General features: G+C 47.7%; 1 protein-coding gene across 1 annotated transcript in view; it reads right to left on the bottom strand.

Moving 5' to 3' along the window:
* Nucleotides 1-21,907, bottom strand: part of TAPT1 (transmembrane anterior posterior transformation 1) — a 31,739-nt gene extending 9,832 nt beyond the window's left edge. Inside the window, exons 1-9 of the mRNA XM_072126046.1 lie at nucleotides 21,670-21,907; nucleotides 13,245-13,375; nucleotides 6,504-6,622; nucleotides 4,981-5,143; nucleotides 3,308-3,443; nucleotides 3,017-3,114; nucleotides 1,594-1,663; nucleotides 1,036-1,116; nucleotides 600-709 (exon numbers count right to left, since the gene is read on the bottom strand). Coding sequence (XP_071982147.1) covers nucleotides 600-709; nucleotides 1,036-1,116; nucleotides 1,594-1,663; nucleotides 3,017-3,114; nucleotides 3,308-3,443; nucleotides 4,981-5,143; nucleotides 6,504-6,622; nucleotides 13,245-13,375; nucleotides 21,670-21,820 — 1,059 coding nt within the window. The 5' untranslated portion in view covers nucleotides 21,821-21,907. The remainder of the gene's footprint in view (nucleotides 1-599; nucleotides 710-1,035; nucleotides 1,117-1,593; nucleotides 1,664-3,016; nucleotides 3,115-3,307; nucleotides 3,444-4,980; nucleotides 5,144-6,503; nucleotides 6,623-13,244; nucleotides 13,376-21,669) is intronic.
* Nucleotides 21,908-22,317: the final 410 nt, after the last annotated feature.

Here is a 22,317-nt window from a genome sequence, read left to right as displayed (position 1 = left end):
TGTGATGCCACAGGTGCACGGCTCGTTATATCCCTGGTCATGTGATGTCCCACAGGTGTACGGCTCGTTATATCCCTGGTCATGTGATGTCCCACAGGTGTACGGCTCGTTATATCCCTGGTCATGTGATGTCCCACAGGTGTACGGCTCGTTATATCCCTGGTCATGTGATGTCACACAGGTGCACGACTCGTTATATCCCTGGTCATGTGATGTCACACAGGTTCACGGCTCGTTATACACATGGTCATGTGATGTCACACAGGTGCACGGCTCGTTATATCCCTGGTCATGTGATGTCACACAGGTTCACGGCTCGTTATACACATGGTCATGTGATGTCACACAGGTGCACAGCTTGTTTTATCCCGGAAATCCCCTTTAAGGTTGTGTTGCAATTCCCACCGATTACTTTCTATGATGAATCCCGTACAGTAGTTTTATTGTGGGAGGGAGGAGACCCATACAAAAAAACAAAAAAAAAAAAAAACACTACTACAGCCCCCAACAGGCTGCAATAGTGCCATTTACACATCTTAGCGTCTCAGATCTGGTACAACATGACAGGGGGCAAAGAGGAGGTATAAACGGCTACTTACATCCGCAGTGATGTCATTGAATTTGGTAATAAAGGCGTGCTTCACCACGTCCACCGCTATCTCGGACGCGATGACCATGCACACGTCAGGGAATAACACCCAGAGGTGATCTGATGAGAGAGAGAAGATAAGAGGTTACAGCCCTGACTTGGGCCCTATTCACACGACCTTATGGGGGCTTGCGATACAGGGCACAATTTGCAACCAGACCAAGCCCCCATAGTAGTCTATGACACCCGATCATGGTGTAATGACATGTGTCCTATACTTTTCTGTATTCGCAGTGTAGCCACTCGGCTTTCAATGTAGAGGGAAGAGGCGAGGAGCACTCACTCCCCTCCCTTCTTCACCCAACCACGTGCTACGCTGGGGGTCCGGTCCAGGCGAGCACACGGCCACGTGATTATAACACATACACAAGGGATAACATACTGACCTGGGTTCCAGGAGAACTGCTCCATGTTCCTCAAGCACACGATCAGTAGTAACACATAATTTGTGAATCTCTCTTTGATATCTGCAAAAAGAAATGAAACGTTTGGGAAATCATTTTTACGCCCCTTCGGTCTTCAAGTCTTTCTGTACAGTCACAGCACCAACGCAACATCCCTGATCCTAGAGTCAGCAACATGATGACCTAGGACAAGTGAACGGGAGCCAATTGCAGTACCCCAGTATGGCCACTGCACAGTGTATGGAGCCGTATGATTCTCAGTATCCCACTTGAGATGCCATAATAATACGTTGGGTCTTCAATGTCCTAATCCTGGAGTCTAGGATCCTATCCCTACTTCGATCTCATAATGTCCTAATAGACCAGCCCCTTTAAAAGAGGATCTCTGCAGAAACGGAGAATCCAGTTTGGATCACTGGGTTAACCCCTCGATGGAGAGCTCATGTATAATGCAAAAGTAATACAAAAAATTCAAATCCATTCCAAGAACCACAACATTTCGTAAAAAGGGAAACCAATAAATAAGCCTGGGACACGCACCGCTGTTGGACATTTGGAAGAGATTGTTCTTCTCAAACTTCTTGAAGACGCTCCCTTTTATTTCAACAAACTGGAAAACAAAGAGAGAGGGGGGTGTTAAGGTTACCTACATCTAAGACCGCCCCACAATGATGTAAGACGTATACACCTGTCTATATACATGAGATAATACTATGAATATTCCAGAAGCAGATCCCTAGATACCCCTACACAATACACAAGTATCAATGGAGAACAAGTGAGAAGGCAAGTGTCAATTTGCGAATCACACATTGTAATAAAGGGTTAAAACGAGACAGCCTTGGGTTTTCGAAAGACCCAAGGCTGTCGTCCTGACCAATCGCCGCCCCTGATGACATCATGGGGAGCGACGATATTCACCAAGGTTATTATTAAGGTAATTATTATTATAATTATTAAGGCTTGCCAGCAGCGATCGGCGAGCGTTACCAGTAAGTGTTTGCTGCAATATGCAGTAAGGATTTACCGGCTACCCATGAGCCCTCTCCGTGGTCACATGTCGGTAAGGGGTTAAAGGAAATCTGTCCTCAAAATCCATCGTGATAAACCAGGGACACTTACCGATAATCTGATCTAGTGATCTTCTTATATGTGTTATCAGTGGCCTCCTTCCTTTTAAAATAAACATTTTAAATTATGCTAATGAGTCTGAAGGGCTAAAGGGTGTTATTAGAGACCCCAAGTGCTGCAAATTCACAGGCTGTTACAATGAGCAGAACATGTTTCACATCACCCCTGTCCTCGCTCTTCTCTATCTGCCATACTTAGCAGCTAAAAATGCAGGGGGGAGGGACTATTCTGCTCATTGTAGCAGCCTGTGAAGCTACAGCACTGAAGGGCTCTGGAAATACGCACCAGAGGCCTTCTGGCTCATTAGAATAGTGATAAAGTTGACTTTAGAAGGAAGGAGGCCCTGGATAAGAAATAAAAAGATTACCACAGTCAAGGTGCCTCGATCCATGAGTAATGTCCCTGGTTTATCATAATGGATTTTGATAACAGCTCCACTTGTTACGCCAATAGCCCTTCCCCTGTCAGTATCCTGCACAGCGCAGATATTAGCTCGGCCCACGTTCTTTCATTCATTCTGATAGAGGTGACCTGAGATAAGTGTCCTGGAGGCAGAAATCCTGTAGTGGGAATAATCCCAGGTACAGGGAGGGTATTGGCTGCTCTCATCTTGCATATGGACGCCCACCCATCTTATTTCAAATCACATTCAAGAGGTTTTTTTTAGTTTTCAAATGAGACTAAATAACCCAAAGAAGGTAAAAAAAAACCCCCATAAACATTTTTCAGAGAGAAAACCTGGTAATAAAATTGTAAAAATGACAACAAACATTAAAAGTAACATGGGGACTGACGCCCTGACATGACAACGTAGACAACATACAGCACTCACGTTATTAGACATCATGATGGTGAGGAGCGACTTGTTGTGGGAGTTGAAGGCAACATTCAGGGTGGTCGCTTGCACTAATATAAGGATGGCGTGTAAGACTGGGGGCGGCACCCATCAGGAAAATAACCAAAGTATGCAAAGACTAAGCAGAAAGGTGGTAAAAGACTAGAGTGACTTTGTATACACGACCGAAACTGGGTGTTAGGACCCATAATCCCTTGTTCTGACACTTGGCTGCAGGACGCTACAGCTATATAACACCACAATATATGGGGTATATGTAAAGGATACAGACATATAGGACAGCCATGAAGAAGTGCGGGATGACGCCCAGGTGGGCTCTTTTCCTCTCCTTGGGTTCTGTGGCCGTCCAGTACAAAGCATCCAAAATGTCTTGTCCGAAGGAGGAAAACAGGCGGTCGGCGACCTGGAGATAACATAAAAGACGGGTTATAGCCAAGAATGAAAATCACCCCAAATATATCCTCCTCACCCAGAACCTCTAGGGCCACGTGCAAGTAAATGTTCAATCTATAGAAACGCCCTGGAACCTTGGTCTGCACTGCATCTCTTATGTATCAGTGTCTATTAGAGGCTCCTTATCCAATTCACATAGGATTTTAGGATAGTTTGAGTACCAGATTATTGGGCGTAAAACACCTGGACAGAAATCAGCTGTTTCGGGCTGTTGTATATGTGTTGTGCCTGGTTCTACAGCTCTGCTTCCATTGAAGTGAACAGGATCAGTACAGAATTTTCGGCTGCTACTGCTATACAACGGATGGATCCTTCTGCTTCCGACTAATTCACTGGGGGACCGCCACAAGGTCAGATCATTGTGTGGTCCCATTGTACAGATCAGTGATTTAAAGGGGTTTTCCCACGAAAGGCCTAACTCACTGATCAGTGGGGGTCTCAGCGCTGAGACCCCAGCAGATCGCAGAAACGAGGGGTCTGCTCATCAGACTAATGGAGCAGACGGTCGGGCATGACCGTTCTACTCCATTAATCTCTATGGTGCAGTGCTTGGCAATTTCAGTCAGCTCCATAGAGCTTAATGGAGCAGAACAGTCATACGCGACTGTCTGCTCCATTAGTCTGAGGAGCGGCGTAGTGTTGGTCGCGCCCCTTGTTCTCGCGATCTGTAGAGGTCTCCGCATTGATACACCCACTGATTTCCTTTGTGGAAAAAAACCCTTTACCCCTACTGTAGGAGAGCTAATTTGCATACCATTTCCCTCAGCATTATAGGGAGTGGAGCTGCAGTTCCCTATTCCGGCCACTAAGCATAGAATAGTGCAATTCTTTCAAGTGCATAGTGTACGTGTATTATTCATATCTCAAAAAGACATCCAACATGTTACACTTTGAAACAACTTGATGAAGATTCCAGCGCTCTGAACAGGTGAAAAAATGGTTAAATATTACACATTTACCCAAAGATAATTAAAACTACAAAATTATAAGAAACAAGCACAATGGCAAAAAAAAAATAAATATAAGTGCAACATCTGACGCTTCGGACCAAGTATGTTGGCTCATACCTAATGTGAGATACTGGTAAGAGTAAGGCTTCACCTGTTACAAAAATCCCTGGACAAAAGCAGGTGCAACAGGTGAAGCGTTTTTGACCAGTATCGTACATTCGGTATAAGCCAACATACTTCGTCCGAAACGCGTCTGCTGTTGCACTTTTTGCTTTTGTCCATGTCTTACAAATTTTAGTTTTAATAATTTTTTTTAATAAATATGTGGGGTTCTTTTAGCCTTTTTTCACCTGCATGGAGCGCAGGAATCTGCACCTAGTTATATCATAGTGTCCGCTTCTCCCTCACCACCAGTTCACTGCGAGCGCTAAACCACCGTCCCCACAAAAACGAAATAGGCGGTGACCTGAAAATCTATAATTTTTTATTCCTGCACCATGTTACACTGCATGTGGCCGTCTTGCGCCTGATCATTACCTCCAGCATGTTATAAATAATGTAAAGCTTGATGACGGACTGTCCCCGGATCAGGTGATACATCATGGAATAGTCCACATAGTGCATCATGAAGTAGCAGATCACTAGTATCACCCCCTTCATGATGTCACAGACCTGCGCCGGCTGGAGGACACGACCACCGCTGGAGAAAACAGAAGAAAAAAGTGTCAGAGGTCAATACTGCCATCTAGTGTCATACTTTAGTAATACACACAAAATAAAATCTAGCTATTGAGGATTTTATGTTTCTGAGCTGCAGTCATCATGTGATCACTAAAGCTTTGAATATAAGAAGGGGTAGAGGTGCAGACCCCACACCCCAGTATAGACAACCTGTGACCCTGTATGATTCCTTAATACGTAGCAGATGTCACTACTAGACAGGGGTGCAGTCCCATGCAGTCACACACTCATGAGCCTATGATTTGTAAAGTGCTAAGGAACATGATGGCGCTATATAAAGATGATTATTATTTATTATTATGAGCAAAAAGCTACAGAGTGGACACTGCAGCTCTATCCCTGGTCCTATCCGGCAGCACTATGTATATATGATCGGCATACCAAGGGCACATACACATAGTACACAGTCTGCCTTACTATATACATCACGTCCGCTCCATGAGAACTGTTATTACAGCGCTGGCCCCGTCTCCTGTAACACAAGCGCTAAATAAACTCAGCATCCAGAACAATACATGAGCGGGGCACATCCATCCCAGCGGGGGCAGGGACTCAATGGAGGGATTAGGGTCACAATACACAACACCCCTATGATGGATCACAGTCATATACAACCCTCAGCACAAAGAGTCACGTCACGTTAAACTTTGGTAAATAATAAAATTTTTTCCATGAAAAAACTATCCATAAAGCGGCTATGCAAACTGCATAATAGGAAAAGTAACCTAAACGTAGGATATGATATGATAGAGGGAGTGAAGCCGGGGAAGCTCTACTAATATATAGATTTATACGGTAGAAAGCAGAATACATTCAGGACTCCTAAGAGATAGCGAGAGTCCCGATTACCAGCCCACACACAGTGATTGACAGTGAGGGTCCTTATTACCCCGCCCACACACAGTGATTGACAGCGAGGGTCCTTATTAACCCGCCCACACACAGTGATTGACAGCGAGGGTCCCAATCACTCCTCCCATACACAGTGATTGAAAGTGAGAGTTCTGATTACCCCGCCCACACACAGTGATTGACAGTGAGGGTCCCAATTACTCCTCCCACACACAGTGATTGACAGTGAGGGTCCTTATTACCCCGCCCACACACAGTGATTGACAGCGAGGGTCCTTATTAACCCGCCCACACACAGTGATTGACAGCAAGGGTCCCAATTACTCCTCCCACACACGGTGATTGACAGTGAGGGTCCTTATTACCCCGCCCACACAGAGTGATTGACAGTGAGGGTTCTTATTACCCCGCCCACACACAGCGATTGACAGTGAGGGTCCCAATCACTCCTCCCACACACATCTTACCGTAGCCCACAGCATGGAAGAGTAATGAACCTGATGAAGGCCAGCAGGACCCTAAGGGGTAGTAGTGTGAACACATATAGGAAGGCGTCCAGGCACAGGAAAAACCCAAAGAACATCAGCTGCAAAACAAAGCAAGAAGAGAGTTACTCCAGTAATCCTATAATCTGTTAAAATCTGATAATCTGCCACAACATAATACACACAAATGGTACAAACAATAACAATACACCGTACGCAACAAGCCATATGATAGTAGTATCCGGCAGGTGCATGTATAATAATAGGTCCCGCTCCCTGTATATCACTCACATCCAGAGGTCCCAGGAATAACAGGGAGACTGCACAGTAATGACGCATTGTGCATTGTGGGACTGAAAAATATGCACATTTTAGCTGCGGGGGTTCACATATATCCCTTCATCTGATTATCTGAGGTTACAGCTACTAGGAAAGTATTGATGGTACGAGATATTGCACCAAAGTCTCTATGGGACTTGCAATACCAAACATAGCCAAAGGACAGGGGTGGCGCTATTTTAGAAAGAGCAGCCAATTTTTCCCCTCAAACTGTGTAGGGCACATTATAAGCATTTAGTTACCAAATGACCTGTAATTCTAGAGAAAATCCCATCATTTCTTTATGCGAATTAGTATCCAGGTACATTGGAGGTGTGGCCAGGCCTGAGCGCTCCCGTTTTCTTTTTTAATCTTATTTATATGAGCAGTGCAGTGATTAGCATGACACAGAGTGAAACAGGTGCACCAGCAGGCAAAGCCCCGCCCCCAGTGCACCAAGGAGCTCATTTACATACACAAGAAAACTGGGGAGTTTTCTATGAAATGCTGAATCACTTAGAAACGGGTAAATTATATCTGGAAATTTTTTAGACGTGGCCTACACGATGCGACAAACTTATTGCTTGCCTTGTGATCCAGAGGTACATGCACCCCTGGCTCCATCACTGCTCTGTACCCAGATATACAGCAGAGGCTGCAGTTGTCCGCAGTGAGGACCTAGACGCGTGGTCATCACATCTCCTCCTGGCGAGGTGCTGGGAATATTTTACGGCCACATTTATCCGCCTGTCTTCCCTGCCAACATCAGCGCCATCTGATATTACACTATAAAGGTCTATAACCCCTGGCAGGACCCCTGGCGATCTGCAGTATTATCAGCACAACTCTTGGCTTGTGACGCCACTTTTTGGGGGGTCGGGGGGGTCTATGCAGTTTTTTACAACTTGATTCTTACTGAATGCACATCCTAATCTCCCAGCAGCTACTATAGATAATAATCCTTCACATACGATGGATGTTACACAGAGCTGCCTCAGAGGATGCTGCAGAGGAAGGAAGATGCGGATGTGCGGAGGGAGTCTCTGACCACACACGTGGCGCCGTGCCAGGTAACGTTACACAGGGCGCACCAGACGCCTCATTACAAGTAACCTGGCTCCGTCCTCATCCCCTGGTGCCGTGTTGTCTGTGTGTTAAATCAGATCTACGACTCAACAGGGATTTTTAGGAAGAAAGACAGCTACATGCACCCCGGCAGCCGACAATGGGGGAGGGTGGAGGGCATAAGGGAGAGTTCACCCAGGAAGCCAAAAAAAAGGGAGGAGAGGGCGAGTGCAACCTGGCAGCCAACAGAATAAGGGGGGGGGGGGAATTCGAGTGCACCTAGGCAGCCACTGATGTGGGGGGGTCAGGGCTGGGTTGGGAAGTGGGGGCTGGGGAGTGCACCTAGGCAGCCAACAATGGGGGTGAGTGCATCCCGGCATCTAGGCGAAAATGGCAGGAGGGGGGGGGACTGAGTGCACATAGGCAGGGGAAAACGGGGGGAGGGGACCCCAATAACCAACAATAGGGTGTGGGGGAGGGCAAGTGCACCCAGGCAGCCGACAATGGGTTGGTGGTGGTGGGGCAGACCAGTTCTCCTAGGCGCTTTCGCAGTAGACATTGGGAGCAGGTGCCTACTATACCTACCAGGCAGGTGCTACCTGTTGCACTGATTGTGTGCAGTGTATGTATACATATACCCAGTGATATTTGATTCCTTCCAACATCTATGGCGCCGTGCGGCCACTATAATCCTATACAAACAGCGTATGTCTCCTGTGTGTAAACAATGAAGGTTCCTATTGAGCGCCTATTTAAGCAGTAGATTTCTTTTAGTTTTTTTTTCATCATGTAAAGGAAAACTTTGTACAATATACATTCTATAAACATTGATGTGAATCCATGAATGTGGGGACAAGGCCTTGCGGGAAGCAGATATCAGACTCTACCATATGCTGCGGTGAGATAGTGAGCGCCTGCACGCAGCAGAGATCCTCCTAGTTTTCGGCTGCCTGTGACGTCCCTCATCTCTGTGGTAACAGTGTCAGGATGTCACTCCTGTCCCCGCAGTGTGGGACACTGCACATTGTGTACACAAAATTACTTCTCAAAATTACATTATGGAACAGAAAACTTTTGAGAAGTTTGGAACTGTGTCAAGGCTATGGATATGGCTATAGATTTTTGCATATGTTAGTGGTCGAAACGAAGTTTCGAAACATGTTCTTTATTCCAGTTTTTATTTTTAGACCCTTAATATGCAGTTCTGGTCCCTGCAGTAATACATGCTGTGGATCCAGGAGGCTGATGCCTTCGCTAGCTCTTTCCTGGAACAATTCCTCCATCTAAAGCACATTAACTTGCTTTTTCTATTCACGTTAAGCAGTGTACGATCACCCCTCCCTCCCCCTGCAGACTACGCCATCAGTGCCCTCCAGTAGGTCACCCCAACCAGTATTCAGTATAATCCATGTTTGGACTATCACCCTACCCAATTGCAACTATATCGGAGAGGAGTGAGGGGGGAAAAGCAGAAAGATCCAACACAGCGCAAAGCTCAGCAGGACAGCCGGCTGTGTGAAGGAGATGATATCATCTACAGCAACTAAATGGACATTCTTATTAAATAAATGAAGAATAAACCTTTCTGCAATATCCCTTTAAAAGACACCTACCATGAGGAATCAGACGTAGATCTGATGGTAGATCCCTCCTTCCTGCCTCGGCCATAATCCAATTTAATAATCCTGGAACCTAACTTGTTAAAAACTATTTTAGTGATATGTAAATTAACTGCAGAGGCTACTGGGGCGTGGAGTAGCCTAAGCTCCCAGTGCCCGGACAGGCTAGTACACGCCCCAGTAGCCTCTGCAGTTAATTTACATGTTACTAAAATAACGTTTTTAACGAGTTAGGATCCAAGATTATTAAATCACAGATTAGGGCAGAGGCAGGAGGAATCTACCATCACAGGAGGAATCCTCACGGTAGGTTTCCTTTATGTGTATGCCAAGGTAAACTGCATGTATAGGTCCACAAGTTCAGCATTAGAAAGACTGGGCAATGCTAGCACATTGGCACAGTTAAGCCACCGCTACCTTCCTTTGTGGTGTTAGGACATAAGCCAAGTGTAGACGGAAAATTTCATGTTCGCAGATCCCCTGAGTGGTGGATATTATGTAATCTTGTATGTAAATGTTAAAGTGCAGGTGAGGATTCTGGAGGAAAGGGAAGTTTTCATTTTTGGGTGAAAAAGTGCTCAATTCTCTCCACAAGTCACCTATAAGTGATCCCCCATTATATTCTTGGATCGATATGTTCTCGCAAGGGAACGCTTTGTCTGTTCTGTTGGAAATTCATATAATGATGTAGCGATTTTTTTTTTTTAGCCAAAATTAAAACCATTTGATTTCACAAAAATGTAACGATGTAACACTACTAAAGTGGACCCGTCACCAGCGAGACCCATTTTAGATGTCTTCATACATGTTCAACTGCTGCCTATCCATGAGGATAACTATTGTCTCTTTATGGATATCCTCGGTTCTAGTTATAGTGGTGGGGTGTTGCAGTATACAGTCAAGCTACCCCCACCACCTCACTGACACTGAAGGGAACTCCTTAAAGAGGGGTGAGGAGCAAGGTTGATTTTTTTTTCACGTAGCCAACGTCACTCTCACCCCCTACTTATTGAGGGTAAGGTTAATGATGTAGCAGAGCTGAGCAACACAACGGCACTGTCTCTTTCGCTCTCCTCCCTCTGTACACCGACACACAGCCTGTAATACTCTGTTTTCTTTTCAGATTTGTAAATCCTTTATTATAATAATTCCTTTATAAAGTGCACACAAATTACACAGAGCTTGTCATACCTGTTCCTGTCCCCAACGGGGCTCACAATCTAATCAACCTACTAGTATGTTTTGGAGTGTAGGAGCAAACCAGAGGACCTGGAGGAAACACACAAAGACATGGAGAGACCACCTCCTTACCCTTCCCTCAGGAATTCTCTTCAGTGTGGTTAGCAGTGTCAGCGTGGAGGGCAGGGTAGCTAGATACTGCATCTTTCCCTCCTTCAATAAAAGCCTTTGTCACAAGAACGTTGGCTCTAATCCCATAAAAGAGGCATCAGTGGAAAATGTATAAAGACATCTTAATGGTAGTGGGTGAAGTTCTGGGGTGGGTTTGCTGCAGACAGGTTTTCTTTGAGTAGCATAACCGGTAATGTGAGGTCTCTTCCAGATATTTGACAGACCAAGGGCAACCATGGCCACCTGCAAAGCCCACAACCTACCCGCACACTTAGCATAGCCAAATAAGACTTTCTTCTCATACATACACAGGATAATAACATTTAAATCAGATGGAATCTTTCACAAGTTTAAACCATATTGTCCCTGGAGATTTGTGTAACCATACTTTGTGTGTTTTGTTCGCTGCAGTGCTGTGAAATATGCATTTATAACCCGGGATAGTAGCTGGACTTGGAGCACTGAGCTGCACTGGTGTGGGAGATCTCTTCATTAAACTGCTGCATGGCCCTCCTTCTGATTTAGAATTTATGTTTGTCATCAGGTCTCTATTTCGGTCACATCTACCTGTTGGAGCAGCTCACAAGGATCCATCACAGCCTTTATCTAGTCGATTTATACATTAATCATTATAAAATCATCTATTCTTTATTATGTAAATGAGGCTGGTCACATGGTCAGAGGCAGTGATGTCACCCCTGTTCCCCCTCCCCTCTCCTCCCCCTGCTCATGTCTGTGTGTAATGTATAGTAAAACATGGCTGGTGTATGTGCTTTATCTGCTGACATGCTGCATCCTCCTAATACACAGAGACACAGACATCAGCTACGCAGGTACCTGACATGTTCTGCTATAACATGGTTGCACCCTGGAGCTGTTGTATCTCTCCTATACACACACAGGCTGCAGGGGGCGGGGCCAACACCAGGAAGCACATGGAGCAGCCATTACACCATTATACAGGCTGTCAGACTTGTGTATAGGAGTATCTCATACACACAGGCTGCAGGGGGCGCCAGCACCAGGAAGCACATGGAGGAGCGATTACACCATTATTCCTCACACCATTATACAGGCTGTCAGTCATGCACTGTGGGTGTGGCTGTGCCTCCCACTCATGAATAAGCTGAACAGCGTGAACATGCTAATGACTCATTGGACATCTCACAGGTCATTTGCATACAGCTTTAGGACCTCATTGCTTAGGATTACAGACATGTAGAAGGACAAGGAAGGGATAGAGGCAATGCTTTCTAATGGCAGTTTAGAAAATATATTTAATTTAGGGGGGTTATTTTGCCTGATGGGTTCTCTTTAAAGCAGTCCCTCAGTCCCACAACAGCGATCCAGGTCTAACTTCAATCATGGAATATTAAATGGGTTTTCCAAGAAGAGAAGTTTCTTAAATTTACTCAGGATAAGAAAATAACACATTCCCTAATTCACTGTTATTACCAAAAATACAGCATTTCACAGATATAATTCCAACCTCTCTATCAGTCCTGCTGTACACAATTTCAGCTGCCCCCGTATCTTCTGACTTAGTGTCCGGGAAGCCATCTTGGTTTTCTGTCTGTCAGACATGGAGCTGAGATATTCTCGTCCTCTGCAGAGGCCCCTCCCCTTGCAGTCCAGGACAGAGCTCACACTGATACACAGACACTGACTTCCATCCAGCATATACACAGCGTGATGAGAGCTAAAAGCAAGTTCTTTATCTGGGGAGTGGGAGGCAGGCACATCAGATCTGATGTGTGATCAGTGTGTGTAGCTGACATGTTGCAAGCGCTGCAGAGTGTAATTGTGTGCAATGTGCATCTCATGGATCTCATCTCTGCTCTGTCTCATTTCTCTTTCTATGTGTCTGATACGAGTGAATGTTCAGTAGTTAAATGAAAGTGTATATAAACCTGTAACCTGATAATCTAAGCAGAATTTTCTTTCATGGGCAAACCCCATGGGCAGGTCCTGTGCTCCATTTACTTCAATGTGATTTTCAACAAGGTTAACAAGAGAAGTTGTCCAGCTAGAAGTCTGCAGTCCCACTGACTTTGGATTCTGTATATGTAGCTCTTGTGTCCCCCCCTCATCCTCATAGAGACTGTAAGCTCTTGTGTCCCCCCTCATCCTCATAGGCTGTAAGCTCTTGTGACCAGCGCCTGAGGCAGGCTATCCAACAGAAATAGTTTAATTTCAACCATATAAACTATTGCAGTTCATGAAATACAGAGCAATTAGAAAATGAATAACGGATTAAAACAAATTTGGCCCTAAGTATCTTAAAATCAATACCTCAGTACATCACAGTACATCTAGGTAATTCTATAATTCTATAAAACCAATATCCTTATGTAAATCATCCATCACCCACCTTCTCCAGCTCTCGGGGTATTCGTAGGCAGGTGTACACCCGCTCTCGCCTCTCCTTGTATTTCGCTTCATTATGTTCCAGGAAATAACCCCGGGTGAGCTCGGCGCTGATGAACCGAAACAACGAGAGATCTGGAAGACAAGACCATTGTAGAGGAGCGCAATTAAATATTGACCAAATACTTTGGTAAAATTACATCAACCAAATCCAAAAATGTTTATGTTCCTAGGACCTAGACCTGTATAAATCGTGGAGAAAACAAGTGTTACTGACAGCAGGGCAGGCTCCGCTCTCCTGGTCTTACAATTACAAGCATAGGCACTGGGGGGAGCCTGCTGCTGCTGCAGCCAGTTGTGTTGGATTCAGAGACGTTGGAAGAAGGAATAGTTCCTTTTCTGGGACATAAAGTGCCTGTATTACCATCAGGAGATGTGCTTAGTCTTCCTGCACACAAACGTATGTTCTCCCGGGAGCAGGAGGGAGGACAATTTGTGGACAACTGCCCCATACATTTGTGCGCATAATCCCTTACTCTTCCGGGAGGGTTATCCACCGGGACGTCCCGTGAGAGTTAGAAATAACATTTGATCAGACGGCGGACCTGAAACTTTTTCAGCGTATGTCCCAATAGGAGAATTTGTAATACTTGACAGCAAAGGACGACGCACTGAGAAGTCCCTTTCCTGTATTTTTCCGCCTCATTATCGCTGTTTTGCAGTAAAATGACTACAAGTTATGATTTTTACCGTCACGTTCTTGGCACGCGGTGTAGAGAGTTCAATGTCACCTCTCCCGGCTCGTTTAGTAGCGCCATTCATTAAACTGCTGAAAAGTAGCGCGGTGTAATAATACGAGCGGGCGCCTGTCCAGAGGGACATGAATCACGCCGTACGTCAAAGTCTGCGACCTCACAAAAGTCAAAGAAATAGGATGGTGACAGAGCGATATAATGGGGGACAGGTTATATCTTCATAGCACAAAACGCAGACCTGCCCTGTAGAGCCAAGACCCTTTACATTCGTAAACTACTGGTTTGTATTATGAGCGATTCCCAAATATATTAGACCCAAGTGCATTATTTCGGCACAATTTTTGGTGCTTAAACCAAACAATACTGGAGACCCCCCCCTCCTCAGAATAATAACCCAACAATACTGCAGCCCACCCCCCACAGAGCTTAAACCCAACAATACTGCAGCCCGCCCCCCGAGAGCATAAACCCAACAATACTGCAGCCCGCCCCCCGAGAGCATAAACCCAACAATACTGCAGCCCCCCAGAGTATAACCCCAACAATACTGGAGCCCCCCCCTCCAGAGCATAACCCCAACAATACTGCAGCCCCACCCCCCCAGAGCATAACCCCAACAATACTGCAGCCCCACCCCCCCAGAGCATAACCCCAACAATACTGCAGCCCCACCCCCCCAGAGCATAACCCCAACAATACTGCAGCCCCACCCCCCCAGAGCATAACCCCAACAATACTGCAGCCCCACCCCCCCAGAGCATAACCCCAACAATACTGCAGCCCCACCCCCCCAGAGCATAACCCCAACAATACTGCAGCCCCACCCCCCCAGAGCATAACCCCAACAATACTGCAGCCCCACCCCCCCAGAGCATATCCCCAACAATACTGCAGCCCCACCCCCCCAGAGCATATCCCCAACAATACTGCAGCCCCACCCCCCCAGAGCATAACCCCAACAATACTGCAGCCCCACCCCCCCAGAGCATAACCCCAACAATACTGCAGCCCCACCCCCCCAGAGCATAACCCCAACAATACTGCAGCCCCACCCCCCCAGAGCATAACCCCAACAATACTGCAGCCCCACCCCCCCAGAGCATAACCCCAACAATACTGCAGCCCCACCCCAAAGCATCAACCCAACAATACTGCAGCCCCCCTCAGAGCATAACACTAATAGTGGAAGCAGAAATGACTGATTTGGCAGGCTCTGTGCAGTTTCTCTAGTAGCGCACAATGTCATTATGTAACCAGTCACTGGGTCACAATGAGTCATATATTTGGTTATGTCATATGAGGGGCTTTTGCAACCATCTGTTATGGTCAGGAGTTACTGAGATGTGACCATCAGTGAGGTCTTGTTAGCCAATGACCCTTTTGGAGGCAATCTCCTATACAGGGCCTGGAGGCAATCTCCTATACAGGGCCTGGAGGCAATCTCCTATACAGGGCCTGGAGGCAATCTCCTATACAGGGCCTGGAGGCAATCTCCTATACAGGGCCTGGAGGCAATCTCCTATACAGGGCCTGGAGGCAATCTCCTATACAGGGCCTGGAGGCAATCTCCTATACAGGGCCTGGAGGCAATCTCCTATACAGGGCCTGGAGGCAATCTCCTATACAGGGCCTGGAGGCAATCTCCTATACAGGGCCTGGAGGCAATCTCCTATACAGGGCCTGGAGGCAATCTCCTATACAGGGCCTGGAGGCAATCTCCTATACAGGGCCTGGAGGCAATCTCCTATACAGGGCCTGGAGGCAATCTCCTATACAGGGCCTGGAGGCAATCTCCTATACAGGGCCTGGAGGCAATCTCCTATACAGGGCCTGGAGGCAATCTCCTATACAGGGCCTGGAGGCAATCTCCTATACAGGGCCTGGAGGCAATCTCCTATACAGGGCCTGGAGGCAATCTCCTATACAGGGCCTGGAGGCAATCTCCTATACAGGGCCTGGAGGCAATCTCCTATACAGGGCCTGGAGGCAATCTCCTATACAGGGCCTGGAGGCAATCTCCTATACAGGGCCTGGAGGCAATCTCCTATACAGGGCCTGGAGGCAATCTCCTATACAGGGCCTGGAGGCAATCTCCTATACAGGGCCTGGAGGCAATCTCCTATACAGGGCCTGGAGGCAATCTCCTATACAGGGCCTGGAGGCAATCTCCTATACAGGGCCTGGAGGCAATCTCCTATACAGGGCCTGGAGGCAATCTCCTATACAGGGCCTGGAGGCAATCTCCTATACAGGGCCTGGAGGCAATCTCCTATACAGGGCCTGGAGGCAATCTCCTATACAGGGCCTGGAGGCAATCTCCTATACAGGGCCTGGAGGCAATCTCCTATACAGGGCCTGGAGGCAATCTCCTATACAGGGCCTGGAGGCAATCTCCTATACAGGGCCTGGAGGCAATCTCCTATACAGGGCCTGGAGGCAATCTCCTATACAGGGCCTGGAGGCAATCTCCTATACAGGGCCTGGAGGCAATCTCCTATACAGGGCCTGGAGGCAATCTCCTATACAGGGCCTGGAGGCAATCTCCTATACAGGGCCTGGAGGCAATCTCCTATACAGGGCCTGGAGGCAATCTCCTATACAGGGCCTGGAGGCAATCTCCTATACAGGGCCTGGAGGCAATCTCCTATACAGGGCCTGGAGGCAATCTCCTATACAGGGCCTGGAGGCAATCTCCTATACAGGGCCTGGAGGCAATCTCCTATACAGGGCCTGGAGGCAATCTCCTATACAGGGCCTGGAGGCAATCTCCTATACAGGGCCTGGAGGCAATCTCCTATACAGGGCCTGGAGGCAATCTCCTATACAGGGCCTGGAGGCAATCTCCTATACAGGGCCTGGAGGCAATCTCCTATACAGGGCCTGGAGGCAATCTCCTATACAGGGCCTGGAGGCAATCTCCTATACAGGGCCTGGAGGCAATCTCCTATACAGGGCCTGGAGGCAATCTCCTATACAGGGCCTGGAGGCAATCTCCTATACAGGGCCTGGAGGCAATCTCCTATACAGGGCCTGGAGGCAATCTCCTATACAGGGCCTGGAGGCAATCTCCTATACAGGGCCTGGAGGCAATCTCCTATACAGGGCCTGGAGGCAATCTCCTATACAGGGCCTGGAGGCAATCTCCTATACAGGGCCTGGAGGCAATCTCCTATACAGGGCCTGGAGGCAATCTCCTATACAGGGCCTGGAGGCAATCTCCTATACAGGGCCTGGAGGCAATCTCCTATACAGGGCCTGGAGGCAATCTCCTATACAGGGCCTGGAGGCAATCTCCTATACAGGGCCTGGAGGCAATCTCCTATACAGGGCCTGGAGGCAATCTCCTATACAGGGCCTGGAGGCAATCTCCTATACAGGGCCTGGAGGCAATCTCCTATACAGGGCCTGGAGGCAATCTCCTATACAGGGCCTGGAGGCAATCTCCTATACAGGGCCTGGAGGCAATCTCCTATACAGGGCCTGGAGGCAATCTCCTATACAGGGCCTGGAGGCAATCTCCTATACAGGGCCTGGAGGCAATCTCCTATACAGGGCCTGGAGGCAATCTCCTATACAGGGCCTGGAGGCAATCTCCTATACAGGGCCTGGAGGCAATCTCCTATACAGGGCCTGGAGGCAATCTCCTATACAGGGCCTGGAGGCAATCTCCTATACAGGGCCTGGAGGCAATCTCCTATACAGGGCCTGGAGGCAATCTCCTATACAGGGCCTGGAGACTAGCTGCTACGTGGTCTCCCTTACTTTTATATAATGTCTGTCCAGTGTGCAGTGTATTAGTAGTATTAGTATTACTAGTATTTCTTCTTCCCTCTATGCAGATTTCTAGGTTAGCTCAAACATACGTGACATGGTCCGTCTTGGTCTAGCAAGATGGATTAAGTTTACAATTACATATAGAAAAGGATGAACATAAAGTAAGTCACCGAGATAAAAGACCATCTGCATTCGCTGCTATAGAAAAAGCCGTCTCCGCTGACCAGATTTGACACATTTCATGTAAATTGGGTCAATTTAAGCAAAAGCAATCCGATGCCTCAAACACAGACTCCTCTATTGCATCAAGTCATGTCTGACAGTCGGGGTCCCACAATTAAGGGGGTTTTACAGAGGTTCAAAGACATGACTGCTATCTTCCAATCACAGCGCCACCACTGACCGTGGTTAGTGCTGGTATGGCAGCTTAACTGTACAGAGATGAATGGAGCCGAGCTGCAATACCACATACTACCCATGGTCAGGCGTGGCGCTGTTAATGGAAGCAAGCGGCCATGTTTTTCAACCTACGGCAAGCCCTTTAAGACCACTCCTGAACCCCATGAGGTGAAATAAAGGGTGGATTCAAAATATTGGCCAGTGTTCTGACACGTCAGTATCAACCCAAAAATTGGAGCTGGAAGGAAAGCTCTGTTCTCTCTGTGTAATGGGAAACCCTTTGTTTTTCTAACCCTTGGACATATAAGATGGGAACAGCCCTTTAAGTTAAATGCTTTAATGGAAATCTACCATCAAAATCCATCCTGATAAACCAGGGACATTACTCATAGATCCAGGCACCGTGACTGTGGTAATCTTCTTATATTTGTTATCCATGGTCTCCTTCCTTCTAAAATCAAAATTTAAAATGATGCTAATAATAAGAGGCTGTTAGCAGAGCCCCTACATTCTGTAGCTTCATAAACTGTTACACTGTCACAACCTCCCCCTGCTCCCTTAGCACTCCCCCCTCTGCCTGCTGTAATCTCATACAACTGGAAGGGGAAATGTTGCAGCACAGTGTAACAGCCTGTAAAGCTACAGTACGGAGGGGCTCTGATAACACGTTCTTAGCATAATTTTAAAAGTTGATTTTAGAAGGAAGGAGGCCATGGGTAACACATAAGAACATTACCACAGTCACGGTGCCTGGATCTGTGAGTAATGTCCCTGGTGTACCATGCTGGGTTTTGATGGTAGATTTCCTTTAATGCTGAATACATGATAGGTTTGTACAGCTGACCCCTTGTCGTGCCAGAGCAGCGGGGGAGGACTCCTGTATAACAGCGACGTGCTGCTATATTAGGGGGTGACAGTGCGGGTGCCAGGTAGTGTTTATGGTTACTACAAACAACTCTATACAAGAGGAGAAGCAGCTGCTGCTGAGCACACAACACGTGCTACAAGCGGAGGGCCGCACTCTACCGGGCCCTCACCCCCAGCGTCACCCACCTCATTGCTGAGCCCTAGGTGCTTTTTGGAAAAACCGATATACAATATCATGAAACTAGAGTTACATTCAGTCTTGACCGTGTTCACAACCCAAAAAAATTCTGCTGATCTGTGCAGCAGTTCCCTGCTGACTCCCTGACTGTATACAGTATCCTCTGCTGTCACGTGTAGTGTATTATATGTATGTTACAGGAAATCCACCATGATAAACCAGGGACACTAACTCATAGATCCAGGCACCGTGACTGCAGTAATCTTCTTATATTTGTTATGGAATTTGGAAATTATATATATATAACCACCTTCCTTCTAATATCAACTTTTATAATTATGCTAATGAGCCTAAAGGGCTCCTGGGGGTGTTATAGAAGCCCCTCTGTGCTCTGGCTTCACAGGCTGTTACACTGCAGCAGCACATCTCAGTCTTGTCCCGCACTTGCTCTAATTACTCAGCAGCAGGAAGTGCTCTGGTACAGATTAACAGCGTGGATGGGCTCTGGTGACACGCCCCATAGCCCTTAAGGCTCAATAGCATAATTATAAAAGGTGATTTTAGAAGGAACGAGCCGATGGATAATAAATATAAGAAGATTCGCACAGTCACTGTTCCTGGATCTATGAGTAAGTGTATCTGGTATATCTTAGACCATGTGGGTCTCCTCAAGTAGTACAGAACCTCAGCACGTGTATAAGGGGATATATTGTCAGTCCAAGGAGAATTATGAATGCAGCTCTGCATGTCACAGCTGTATACAATATGATGTTACTTACTATATACTCATTAAAGGGGGTTCAAAATATTGATGGTAGGAAACTAGATCAGTGGTAGTCATCACAAAGAGAATGGATGCATAGGAATAGCGCTGTCCTGCTTAGTGGTCACTTTGGGTTACTACAGCTCAGCATCCACCCAAGTAAAAGAGAACTGAGCTGCAGATATATAAATGATGTGGAAAGTTAAAAGTGCCAATGCTTGTCAATTTTAAAAGAAGTGGCCTATAACTCCCAGGGAGATTGTATGTATGAAGACCTGCAGGACCCCCATGTCCAAGTGGATGGGAAGACCCCTTAAAATGCAAAAAAATGTGCTCAGCAATGCTGCTTCTGTAAGGATTTCACTAAAGCTCGAATAACCTTTCATATTCGGCATCTGCTGCCATAGGTAGAAGATATGACACGGCTGACTCCGCCCCCATCTGTAGTGGGGCCGCGCACACAGGGGCCGCGCACACAGGGGCAGCACAAGGGGCCGCGCACACAGGGGCAGCACAAGGGGCCGCGCACACAGGGGCAGCACAAGGGGCCGCGCACACAGGGGCAGCACAAGGGGCCGCGCACACAGGGGCAGCACAAGGGGCCGCGCACACAGGGGCAGCACAAGGGGCCGCGCACACAGGGGCAGCACAAGGGGCCGCGCACACAGGGGCAGCACAAGGGGCCGCGCACACAGGGGCAGCACAAGGGGCCGCGCACACAGGGGCAGCACAAGGGGCCGCGCACACAGGGGCAGCACAAGGGGCCGCGCACACAGGGGCAGCACAAGGGGCCGCGCACACAGGGGCAGCACAAGGGGCCGCGCACACAGGGGCAGCACAAGGGGCCGCGCACACAGGGGCAGCACAAGGGGCCGCGTATACAGGGGTAGTACAAGGGGCCGTGTATACAGGGGTAGTACAAGGGGCCGTGTATACAGGGGTAGTACAAGGGGCCGTGTATACAGGGGTAGTACAAGGGGCCGTGTATACAGGGGTAGTACAAGGGGCTGTGTATACAGGGGTAGTACAAGGGGCTGTGTATACAGGGGTAGTACAAGGGGCTGTGTATACAGGGGTAGTACAAGGGGCTGTGTATACAGGGGTAGTACAAGGGGCTGTGTATACAGGGGTAGTACAAGGGGCTGTGTATACAGGGGTAGTATAGGGGGCTGTGTATACAGGGGTAGTACAAGGGGCTGTGTATACAGGGGTAGTATAGGGGGCTGTGTATACAGGGGTAGTACAAGGGGCTGTGTATACAGGGGTAGTATAAGGGGGCTGTGTATACAGGGGTAGTGTAAGGGGCTGTGTATACAGGGGTAGTGTAAGGGGCTGTATATACAGGGGATAGTATAAGGGGCTGTATACAGGGGCAGTATAAGGGGGCTGTGTATACAGGGGTAGTATAAGGGGGCTGTGTATACAGGGGTAGTGTAAGGGGCTGTGTATACAGGGGTAGTGTAAGGGGCTGTATATACAGGGGATAGTATAAGGGGCTGTATACAGGGGCAGTATAAGGGGCTGTACACTCAGTCCTGCCCCTGCTGGCAGTGAGGGCCCGGGGCATATAATGGGCAGCTGTCAGGTGCAGCCCCTCCCTGGTCTGGAGCAGTAGTGGCTGCAGCCAGTATAGGGTCACCCCCACCATATACCCCTCATACCCCCAGTATTTACGAGCGCCCCCTGTGGTCACCTGACAGGTTGCGGCTATTCTCCTCCGGCCGCCGGCTGTCGCTCATCTCATAGAAGCCAAGGGTCTCGGCCGCTGCCCCGGGGCCCCCCGCCGTCTTCTTCCCTCCATCCTCCTCCTTGTCTTCTCCGCTGATAGCCGCCGCGTCCGCCATCCCCTGCCGCGGCGGCCACTAGCCCCGAACCAAGTGTCTCACCAAACACAAGACGTCATCACCGGGCGCCGCCTGCCAGGAGAGCGATGACTGCGCCTAGACAGGGGGCGGGGCTTGGCGGAGGGTGTCGCCGCCATCTTGGATGAGGGCAATGTGGCCTCAGTGACGCTCAGGAGAGTTTTGATCACATTCTTCATAGCTGGATATTGTGATAAATTCAATTATACTTCATTTTTTAAGTCAATAAAATTCAGAAACGTTATTTTTGCTGTTATGGGGAGACTATTGCAGCTTCCATAGGGTTGTCACTTAGTTTTACTAAGTTCTGAAATGAGATTTGGGCAACTTAACCCACCCCACGGAAGCCAGTACACTGTAAGGCCCAGTTCACACCTGAATCTCTAAAAATCGAAAGTGAACTGAAAGTCTTTGTGGTAAAACTATGAAATATGGCCATGATTTATTAAGTGAAGCCCCTCTAGTCTTTTAATTACATT

Source organism: Engystomops pustulosus, chromosome 1, assembly GCF_040894005.1.
Source record: "Engystomops pustulosus chromosome 1, aEngPut4.maternal, whole genome shotgun sequence".
NCBI lineage: Eukaryota > Metazoa > Chordata > Amphibia > Anura > Leptodactylidae > Engystomops > Engystomops pustulosus.
Note: the sequence above shows the minus strand (reverse complement) of the source record. Positions and strands in the feature narration are given on the sequence as shown.